The following is a 12,102-nucleotide window of genomic DNA, read 5'->3' on the forward strand; positions in this document are numbered from 1 at the left end:
TAGACTAGGGCTAGAATTCAAAAAAAAAAATAAAAGAAAAGAGAATATGTCCTTGTATGAATTTCTAGAAATAGAAAGAAAACAAGATGTACCTCGTTACCTGTGCGTACCAAATTCAGAAACAAAACCAACGTTACAATAACGGCTCCTTGCTGCCTTAATAATTAGTTTGTATAAATATACATAATCAATTTAAAAAATAACATTCAATAAAATTCATTTTTCTCATAATTATATTTCTTAATTTCTCAACACGTACCAGAATTGGCAGACATGTAATTAAGTGCAACTAGTATCAACCAATTAAAGTCGTCAACAACTATTGACACTAATAGCAATACTGACATGTATCAAGTGTATGATTGGCCATATCAATCACTATAATAACTACCATGACATGCAACAATTCTAAATAAATCCAAGGTTACATTTTGCTCTCTGTTGCACTTGCACCCTGCCTTACCACAAATGGATCCCACACGCCGCAAGAGCTTTCACACATTCCTAGAGGAAAACAAAGTTCCTCCGTATAATTTCCCCTCCAGTCTAGCCGGAGCAGCCATGCCACAGCCGGCTCGGATGAGCTTGTCGGGTCTTTCATTGGCAAACTCAGTTCCATCCACACCTGGGTGCACCTCTCCCTGGATCCTCTCACCTCTGCACCCTGCAGCCACCGAAAAGTTGTCTTTCAACGATGGCAAACACTCACCACCTCGCTTGTCTAACCCTTCCATATATTTCCACTGTCTTGCAACCCTACACCGGCTCGATGGTAATGTCCATTCCATATCCATTTCAAATGGATTGGTTTTCACGGCCAGTGATAGTGGCCGGGTACGTGCTTGGAGTCTGCGCGACTGTCTTGACAGGGGCTACATCCATATTGGTAGAAGCAAAGACAAAGTCACTGCCGTGCTGGGCTATGGTGGAACTGTGGTTACAGCCCATATAGACCGCCGGGTTCGAATCTGGTCCGTGACCACCGACCCGGACCTGGAACCCGACCCTGACTTGGCCAGGGTCAGGTCCAGGAAGATAGCAACATTACCACCAAAAAGCCATGTCGCATCGTTCTTGCCGGCTTTTTTTGGGAAGAGCAACAAGAAATCACAGCACCATAAAGATTTGATATTGTGTATGGCATTCTATAATGCCGAGGGTTTGTTGTACACCGGGTCAAGAGACAGCACGGTTAAGGCATGGAAGATCTCCGAGCAGCGGTCAACCGACTCCTTTGTTGCACACGAGGGACAGGTCAGTGCTGTCACACTTGATCACTAAATTTTTACTTAAATTTTTTAATTAAATGTTACATTGTTACTTATGTATGTATTATCTTCACTGCAAGTGCATCTTAATTAGCTAGTAGGGGCATCTCAGTATAGGTAATCTACGGATCATAGATTCTGTCCCCCACAAGACCCCATTTTCTGGATTAATTTCAACAACATGGTACATGTTAATACAATGCATGTGAGAGAATAAAAAAGACAATTATGCAGTGTTCTCTCTAGTTGTGTCCTTTGTACTATTAATATATAAAATGACAGTGGAATCTGAGTCATATGCTACTGTACATAAAAATCTCTCTAGTTGTGTCCTTTGTACTATTAATATATAAAAGGACTTTCTGGTAAAGGACAGTGGGGCTGCTAGAATTTACTGTACCACTTAATATATTGACAGCTCATTACGTCATTTCAACTTTAAGACTTCAAGTTATGGGACCATTGTTTTTTTTATGAAACGAATTAAGGACTGCTATTTTTTGTGTTTAGATCAAATTATTTGGCTGGTTTTGAACCTGCATCTCTCTTAGTAGAGAATTAGAGATGAGATACATCACCAAATGTTGTGGCTTACAGTTCTCAGCTCATGGGATTATTAATTGTTAACAAACAATTTGCACAGATATCAAACTAATTAAATTGTTCAGATAATTTAATCTCCATACATTGCTATCATTGATAGGTTTACATTATTAACGATTATTAATGCAGATCAATGCCATGCTGGTAAACCAAGATGACGGTTGCCTCTTCACGGCATCGTCAGACGGATGCGTGAAGATATGGCGACGGGTGTATGGCGATGGCCTACACACCTTGATTATGTCTCTAAGATTCCAACCTTCACCCGTGAACTGTCTAGCATTGTGCCGGTCGAGCAACTCCTGCTTCCTGTACTCAGGTAGTTCAGATGGCTATGTTAACATATGGGAAAAAGAGGCTGTCTCAGGCCGATTCAACCATGCTGGTTTCCTTCAAGGGCACCGTTTTGCTGTGTTATGCTTAGCAGCGGCTGTAGACAGAGTCGTGCTGAGCGGCTCAGAGGATACAACAATTAGGGTTTGGAAAAGAGAGATAGGCAGTGCTTTTCACACCTGTTTAGCGGTGATGGAGGGGCACCGGGGCCCAGTACGATGCATGGCAGCTAGCGTGGAGGTTGAAGTCGAAGGCATCGGGTTGTTGGTTTATAGCGCAAGTTTGGACCGCATGGTGAAGGTGTGGCGCGTCAAAGTTTCAGATAAAGAAGAGGAGGAGGAAAACAAAGATGAGGAGGATGGTGATGGGGAGAAAGAGGCCGAGTTCGAGATGAATCCCGTCTTGTCGCCGTCATGGGTGAGGCGACAAAAGAGCCGAGGGTACTAATTAAAAATTTAAAATTCTAAAAACTCAAAACCATGATGCAATCTCACTGTTGCATTATCAAAATCAAGCAAAGATGTAGCAAAATTTAAGCTAGTGTGATTAAATGTACATCTTACTAATTTTTTTTTTTTTTTCACATGCTTCATTTCAGGATATAATTGCATGGATGTTCAAGGCAAGACATTTCCTGTGTAGAGGTTATAATGAGGTAGCTAGCTAGTTAGAAGGATCAGGAAGTGTTGCTAATTAAGAATAATAATTAATGCTAAAATCTAGTTATATTTTTTGTTGTAGTTTTAAGTTTTGAGTAGTTCTAGCAGGATAATCTAGCTATTGACAAGGGTGAGCGTGTGGTCCCCGAGGAGTGGGACGCGGTCGACCGGAAAATTTTAAGTAGTTCAACTGGAATTAAGCCGACAGAAATTATTATTTTTGTGGGTGTTACTATATATTTTTGTAGTGTAGTTTGACATAATGCATATGCATGCATGGTTGTTTTAGAATGGTAATTAAGGCCTCTGTAATTTCTGGTACTAATCAATAAATAATGTTAAGAATTTTTTTCTTCATTGAAAGACCATATTGGCTATTATAGAAAGATTTATATTTGTGTTTATTTATTTTGTGTTTTATGCATTATAAAAACTTATGCTAACTATAGAAAATCTAATCTACGGATGGTAAAATAAAATAACTAACTGATGTTATCTATATTTTTCTATATGTATGTATGTAAAAGGGACTTGTACAATTTTGCTTACATTTTAATATATGCGACTATGAGGCTTTAAAAAAAAAATTCTTATGATGAAGATAATATTCTTGTTGTCTTTTTGGATGCTGTCGATATTTATGAGAAAATATATCAAAAATATAGATGGGAGAAGAACATTCATTATGTAGTTGGTTTTACAGCTTCAATTCTCGACTTTAAAAACCAAATTTATAGCCTTAAATAACACTGGTAAGATACAGGTAGAACCATTGATTGCCATGTGCCAAAGGCAGAAAGGCTTCATATTTATATAAAACATATGTACTATATATATATACACACCGTAGACGAAGTAATGTTCACTACATCAATGGGTGTGTACGTAGCTCTAATTGAATGAAATTTATTGAATAGTTATCATAGATCTAGCTAAAAGATTTCATATGTATTTGACATATACTAGTTAAAATCATATATACTCGAGAGTTTGACTACTGTGATATCAGTAAATTTCAACCTAAATATCATTAATATATTTTAAAAACTATCAAATCAGCTTCAAACACAACAAATCCAATTTGTTTAAACCAATCTACTTCATGAGTGATGTATTCATATGTAAAATATATAATTTTTGAAATTTATTTAGTATCAAGTCAGGCGATTAAATATGAGAGTTTCTAAATTAATTATATAATGTATTAATATTTTAATATTTTTATCACTTGACTTGCTACTAAAATAATTTGAAAAATTATAAATTTTGCATGTAAACACATCACTCATAAAGAAGATCTTATTTTAATAATTTAGATTTGTTACTTGAAGCATATCCGATAAATTTTAAAATTGGAAGCAAATAACATTGATGTCACGCGCAGTAGCCAGACTCTACAAAAGCATATATAAGCCCAAATTCTGATAAAATTAATGGGATGTAAAATCTAAAACCGAAATTTTTATTTATATCATATTTAAAAAAAAATAAACCAAAAAAACTAAGTTTTTGGTGGATTTTAAAAATACCAGGGCCGCCAATTCAATCTGCGGCCTCATTCTTGGGGCTTTCAAATTAAATTTGAGGCCCCAAAAAATACACTGTAATATACTGATATTTAGGGAGAGCCTCCAATTCAATCTATGCCCTCTCCTCAAGAATGAAATTCCAGATTGAATTGAAGGCCCTGGTATCTTTCGAATTTGACAATTTTAGGGTTGTTTTGTCTCTTTTTTTTTTTTGAAATGATATTAATAAAAAAATTTGGAATCCAAAAAGAATGGTATATATTTTGTTAGAAATATCGGATGCCGGAAGGAGAAAATTATGTACTTGGCTACCCAATTTGGTATGAATTAATTGTGTTCATGCAAAACCAAAAAGAAGTTTTTTGCATCTGAACCTAATAGGGCACCCGGTCCCGATGGGTTTACCTTTAAATTTTACCAATTCTTTTGGAATTTAATCAAGAATGATTTGTTGATCCTCGCTCATCATTTCTATGAGAATTCATTGAATTTAAATCTAATCAATAAATCGTGTATTTGCTTAATTCCAAAAGAGAAAGATGTCACTCAAATTAAGAAGTTTAGACCGATAAGCTTAGTTAATTGTAGCTTTAAATTGTTATCTAAATTACTTACCTTTCGACTAGAAGTAGTTATGCCTCGTTTGATAGATAGTAGTCAAGCCGCTTTCCTTAAAAATATGTATATTCTCGATAATATGGTAGTTAGTCAAGAAGTTATTCACTCATGTCAACTTAGCAACCAGCCAGGAGTAGTTATAAAAGTAGATTTCAAAAAAGCATACGATAAAATAAATTGGGAATATTTGTTAGAGGTACTTCACACTAGAAACTTTGGAAGTAGATGGATACAATGGATCACTAATTGGTTATCTAGCTCTCAATCATGCCTTACAATTAATGGGGAACTCACGGGGTATTTTTATTGTAAAAGAGGCGTTAGACAAGGGAATCCGTTATCCCCCTTCTTGTATATATTAGCGGCCGATACACTTAGCAAGATTTTTAACAAAGGACGAAGAGCGCAAAGTATTAAGGGGTTAGGCCCTTCGTGTGTAGATAACTTTGCCCATACCAATTGCCACTATGCGGACGATACCATTCTTTTCTTGGCTGCCACCGAGGAGAACATAGAGTCCGCCTGGTGGGCAATGATGGTTTTGAGGCCTTGTCTGGTATTAGAATGAACCTTGAAAAAAACTGAAATATACCCTCTGAACATTGACCCCAATGTCTCTGCTCTTAACCATACATTCAGATGTAGATGGGGGAAATTTCCAATTAAGTATTTAGGTTTACCTTTGCATAAATAGAAACTAACAGTGGCTGATTGGCAGTTCTTAGTTGATAAAATAGAAGCTAAATTACCTAGTTGGCAAAGTCAACTCTTATCAATAGGCGGTAGGGTTACTTTAATAAATTCGGTACTTTCTTCAATACCTTTGTATGCTCTATCTGTTTACCAACTACCACTTACTGTTATATCTAAAATAGATAAAATTAGGCGTAGATTCTTATGGCAAGGTTCTGAAAAAAAAAAGAAAAAAAATGCTCTAGTGGCATTGGAGAACATCTGTATAGCCAAACATTTTGGTGGTATGGGTATATTAGATCTTAAGGAAATGAACATCTCTTTATTGTTAAAATGGTGGTGGAAATTGAAAAATGGCATGTACTTGGGTATGTGGAAGGATCTGATAATTTACAAATACATTACACATCATCATATTCCATCTTCCTTTTGGCAAACATTATGTAGTTTAGAACAAATAGGGTCTATTAGTGTTAGGTACATACCAGGTCTCTTATCTAATTGTAGTTTCTGGAATGATATTTGGTACTTAAATTGCTCTTTAGCTGCTCGATATCCCATTATATATAAAAAATATAGAAATAAACATGTGTTGCTTAGGGAGGTTATCGAAACACAAAGTTTGGTAGTCTCATTTAGAAGGGGATTGGAAGGGTTTGACATTAAGGACTGGGCTGAAATTCTGCATATTATTAGCATTCAGTCCTTCACATCCAATTATGACTCTTTGATATGGAGATGGGACCACACAGGGAAGTTTACTACCAAATCTTTGTACAATTTTTTGAATTATAGAGGTGTAAATCCAGCCATACCAGCCCTGATGTGGTGGACTTTACCAATTCCACCCAAAATTCGAGTATTCATATGATTGGTAACACGTAATTCTATCCTCACTAAAGACAACTTGCTGATTAGAGGTTGGGTTGGTCCTTTGAAATGTCAATTTTGTAACCAAGATGAAACCATTGACCATTTGTTCTTGAATTGTACACTAGCACAACGAGTGTGGTTTTGGCTTGGTAAAAGCCAAGATTACATGCAACAATGGTATACTTTAGATGACATCATAAACTTTGCATTATCTATGTCTACCATCCAAAGACAAGGGTTTCTCTTAGTTGTAAGTGCGATGTGTTGGACCATATGGAAACATCGAAATGAGAGATGTTTTGATCAGTGCCAGGTAAAAACAGCTAGATCCGTTATTTTTCTAATCAAATCTTTACTATGTTATTGGGCAGGGAATACCTCCACAGCAGTGCAAAGGGAGGTGGATGCTTGGATGCCACTTATGGATGATGCAATACCTTTAGCTCAGTTCATGCCGATGGAGATGGTGGTGTACCAGCCACTTGAGTATACCCCCGCCGATATGAAGCCCCCGTACCACTCAATTTTGAACCTAACTCTCCTTAGCCCCTTAAAGTGCGGCTTAGTCATAGCTAATCTAGATTACTTTTGGTCAATAAACTCCTCTTTAGTTTAGTATTTGACTTGCTTGTTATGCTTTTTATGCTGTTGTTGGCTTGTATCTTTACTGTTTTGCTTTACTGGTATATTGCATGGGATGGAGTACATCTGTTGGGTACTTCGGTATTAAACTGGTAATGTAAGCTATTTCCAGTTCAATGGAATGGGCCTTTGGTCTTTTTTTAAAATATATATATATTCAGAATTAGGGGAACATTCTGAGAGAATAATTAACCAAATTTATAAATTGTAGAATAAGTTACACATATTTTAAATTCAATAAATCAAATTTAAGGACTTGATCCTTATTTTTTTTTTCTCAAAAAAATTCAAGAAATAACACTTTGTCAAACATTATATATATTTTGTACTTGTAGGGGCTGAAGTGAAAAAATAAAATCCCGCGCCGAAGAATTTTCCAGAAAAATGCAATTATATTCGTTGTGGCTTTTTTCCGATACACGTGAAGTAGGTTGTTTCTTTACCCATTCATACTCTCAATGCCTTATCTATGGTTGTATGTTTTTCGTTACACAAAATCTAAAAGGATAATTTGTAGGGCCGCTAATGAGTCGAGCCGGCTCGCGAATCAATGAGTTGAGCGGCTCAATACTTCACAACGAATCGGACTCAAAACTGAAAAAAGTCTGAACTCGACTCAGCTCGCTTTTGAAAGGAAAAATTCGTCTCGTCTCGACTCATGTAAACACTTGGCTTGACTGGGCTCAACTCGGCTCGGCTTGTGAGCTCGTGAGTCGGCTCGCGAGCCGATACTTATTTGCACTTTCCAGTAAGCAAGCATTTGTTATGAGTAATCAAGCAATTGTTTTGACTTTTGAGGGGTTAATACCAGCTCAATTTTTTTTATGCGGATAAATTTTAAATTTCAATTTTAAAGTTCAAAAGTTTTGAAATTTGGAATAACGGCAGATTTATTTCCCAACTGAAAGAGCCATGCCCGTACCGAACCGTTTAATTAACAGTTCTTGATTCTTGTCGCCCATCCCGTTGTTTTTTTTTTTTTTGCTGCCTGAAGCTTCCAATCCTTCTCATTGGAGGTTCGAAAATTCGATTCTCTTTTGCCTGACGACTGTATTGCGAAATTCGATTTACTTCATTCATTCAGGTAATTCTTTCCTTGCTAGGGTTTTAATTTTGATTTTCTTTTTCCCTTTTCTGTAAAGAACTGTTCTTTGTGTTTGTGTTGTCAGTGGAAAGAAAGAGAGGTCTTGCTAAGTTGGAAGGTAGAAATAATATATTTTTTTATATTGATTGATCACATAAAAGATGGATAACAAACCGACCAACATGCCTAGTGATGTACCCTTTTCAAATCAGGCACAGAAGTAAGGCATTTTTGGGATATTAATTTGAGGGTTTGCAAATGCTTAAAACTTTTAAATTTGAAAAAAAAAATTGAACTTTGAAAAAAATTTGAATGAAAAAACTTTGAAATTTGAAAAAAATTTGAAATTTTGAAAAAACTTTTAAATTTGAAAAAAAAATTGAAATTTTAAAAAAAAATTGAAAGTTGAAAAAAATTTGAAAAAAAAATTAAAATTTGAAATTTGAAAAAAAAATTAAAATTTGAAAAAAATTTGAAATTTGAAAAAAAAATTAAAATTTGAAAAAAATTTGAAATTTGAAAAAAAATTGAAAATTAAAATTTATCCGCATAGAAAAAATTAAAATTGAACTTTGAATTTGAAATTTATCCGCATAAAAAAATTGAACAATAGGCTGGTATTAACCCCTCAAAAGTCAAAACAATTGTTAGATTGCTCATAACAAATGCTTGCTTAATGGAAAGTGCAAATAAGTAAAAATATGAGCCGGCTCGTGAGCCTACTCGAGACAAGTGTTTACATGAGTCAAGCCGAGTTAGAGCCGAATCATTTTACTTCTCTCATTGAGCCGAGCTGAGTTTGAGCCGAACCTTAATCATTAGCAGCCCTAATAATTTGGCAAGGATATCCTCTGAGATATCCCATATTTTGCGTGACTTAATCTCAACCTTTAAAATACGTTCTGCACGAATCTCAAAACTAAAATAATACTAGCCCCTGTACTATCCCCGAATAGGCAGGGGTGGACCCACCTTGAGCCAACTGCCGCCCTCAGAATTTTGAAATTCAGTGGAAAAATATGGGTTTGGCACCACTTTAGCCCTCTCTACAACTGTATTTTGAGTATGTTATTTATATTGTTTTTTTTATCTAGTATCCGATAGTTAATGAATTTGAACCATGTAAGTTATTTGAATCTAATTCTTGTTTCTCTCTGGTAGAAATTCTCCGTCCACCCCTGCGAATAAGAACCGGACTCGTCGGTCACGCAAAATATGAGATATCTTAGAGGATACGCACTCCTGACAAGATTATCGATCAATCATCAAATTTCTCGTTTTCCATGCGAAACTTGAAGATTCCATATGACCATATCCTGTGCGCTGGTTGTGAACGACAGGACCAGAGGACCTTGCAACTTGCATCATCACCTGCAGATACGCAGATTTAACAGTGAATGCATCATATTCATCACCGGCAGGTACGCAGATTTAACTGTGAATGCATCATCACCAGTATGATAGTACACTTCTAAATAGAGATTCAAAGGAAATTGCATTCATATAACGCTTGTAGAGTGACTTCAATAACGGTAACATATATGAATATGAACTTGGAAATTCATATTTCAAAATGCAAAATCCCCAATCATGCTGCCAAAAATATATTCTTGCTCCATCTCCAGGTATTAGTTAATTTGACAGAGATACAAAATAAACGGTACACCTGCTTCAATGATTTTGAAAAAAAAAAAACAAAAAAAAACAAAATGCATTGTGAGGATCAGGAAATACTGCACCCGGATTTGTTATCAGAAAAATAGATTTCCATAACCTCTCATTTGCGGTTTGATCCATTGCCAAATTAAAATTATACAAATCAATCACTTTAAAATTATATTTAATCTTTAATCTAGTGGCAAAGCAATGCCTACAATGTGACAAATATTTTGAAAAATAGTAAACATTCTTACAATTAAAATAGTAATTGTCACATAAGTAATTAATTATAATTTATTTACAAGTACCTTATAGGACGCCACACCTTGAAGATTAGAAAATGTCGAAAAAAAGTTTCCTTAGCGTTCCTTTCATTTACCGAGAAACAAAATGGATATAAACAAGGAGAATTTTTTATTCATAGAAATTAATAAAATAAGATATACGGAAATAGAAGAATATTTGATTTGAAATATTTTTTGAAAGATTGGGATTAATGGTTATTGATCTCGATCCAAAGTTCAAATATTTTTTTCGTTAATGGTCTCTGTTAAGTTGTGCTGAATAAATAAAAAATATATATAATTTGAATCGGGACTATTGATTCCAATCCAAATCTTTGAATCTGGATTGTTGATCCCGATGGCCATGTTCGGCAGCTCTCCTTAAGAATTGAAGATTAAAAATTTAATTCCTACTAAGGACCACTTGTTCATTAAAATTATGAGATTAAAAATGAAGAGTAAGTATGAGTAAATATACGTTATAGTTTTTAAAGACTTAAATTATTTTTTATAATTTTTTTTGTCATCTAATATAATTATTTTACCATTCTCTCAATATTTTTTAGTTCTCATCTAATAGTTATCATCTTCAACAAATTACAAATAATTTGGATAAATTTTAAGAAGATGTCACAAACACGGATACTGGTATAAGAACCAATCAAGAGCTGGTACAAATGAAATTAGAACCAATCAAGAGTACAAGCACAAATACTCTTTTATTCACTATTTCTACTAAATTAAAAGAAGAGGTTACAAGAATAATCAGAGACAAATGAAATAAGTCTTAAAATAAATTATAAGCCTCATGAAAATAATCTTCAAATGTTAGATTACAAATGTACCTGTAGTCAGGTACTGGTACATAAAATTTCCAAATTATATGTAGCAAAAGTTATTTCATTCTAAAAAAAATCTCAGTTATGTTAACATTTTTGGATCCGTCCCTTAATTATTTTCACATAGACTATTTTTCTTTGAAAGCATGTATTTTTCATTACACGTGAAGTAGGTTGTTTCTTTACCCATTTCATACACTCATTGCTCTCAGTTTCACAGTGACAAATGAATTATTCGGGTTCGCTGAACGTTTAAAAATTTGTGATTCGGAAATAATTTGAGTATAATTCGGGAATCATACGGAATTATCCGGACCAAAAATCTCAGTCCTGCAAGAGAGCAAAAAACAAAACAAAAACAAAAACAAAAATGTTATAGGAAAAATTCGCAAATAATTTGTAAAATTCGGAAAAAGTTCGTAAAATTCGCGAATTATTCATGTTTAATTCGGTCAAAGTTTGGTCAATTAAATAATTCGGCATTACCCAAAAAATGATTTATTCGGATATAATTCGTGAATCTTGTCACCATGCTCTGTTCTACCTATGGTTGTATGCTTTTCGTTGCACAAAATCCGAAAGGATAATCTGCGTACCTGCGTCACCAATTCCGAGCTACATTAACACATAGTACATCTATTTACGAGCAACCATACTCTTCTGACAAGATTATCGATCAATCATCAAAATTCTCAGGGGTGGTCGCAGAATTTTTATTCAAGGAGAAACAGAAATTGAGTTAAAATAGTTTATCGGATTCAAATCCATTAACTAATTTGGTACTAGATAAAAAAAACAATCAACATAATAAAAATAAATAAAAATAATATAACCTTACATAATAAAAAAACAATAAAATAATATCATTTTACATATTAAAAAATAACAAAGTTGGTTTGAATCCGTAAATTTCTATAAAAACAACAGAGTTTCTCATTAACAATGCTTTTGGACTGGTCTGCGGACTTTTCAGTTTTAAAGAGGAGCAAAACAATTTCCAAGGAGTGACAAAGTGATA

The 12,102-nt window shown here is 34.4% G+C and overlaps 1 protein-coding gene across 1 annotated transcript; it reads left to right on the forward strand.

Moving 5' to 3' along the window:
- The first annotated feature begins 416 nt into the window (after positions 1 to 416).
- Positions 417 to 3,021, forward strand: LOC144568735 (protein JINGUBANG-like). The gene is made up of 3 exons (XM_078319109.1): positions 417 to 1,254; positions 2,001 to 2,644; positions 2,803 to 3,021. Exons 1-3 carry the CDS (start codon positions 469 to 471, stop codon positions 2,807 to 2,809), a joined length of 1,437 nt encoding a protein of 478 aa, XP_078175235.1. The 5' UTR covers positions 417 to 468; the 3' UTR covers positions 2,810 to 3,021.
- Positions 3,022 to 12,102: the final 9,081 nt, after the last annotated feature.

This window comes from Carex rostrata, chromosome 17 (assembly GCF_964058835.1).
Source record: "Carex rostrata chromosome 17, lpCarRost1.2, whole genome shotgun sequence".
NCBI classification, from domain to species: Eukaryota; Viridiplantae; Streptophyta; class Magnoliopsida; order Poales; family Cyperaceae; genus Carex; species Carex rostrata.

Bases quoted from the DNA above. Each gene is read 5' to 3' on its own strand.
- LOC144568735 (XM_078319109.1), top strand. From the start codon at position 469: ATGGATCCCACACGCCGCAAGAGCTTTCACACATTCCTAGAGGAAAAC. The intron at 1,255-2,000 runs GTCAGTGCTGTC...TTATTAATGCAG, and splicing joins TTGTTGCACACGAGGGACAG to ATCAATGCCATGCTGGTAAA.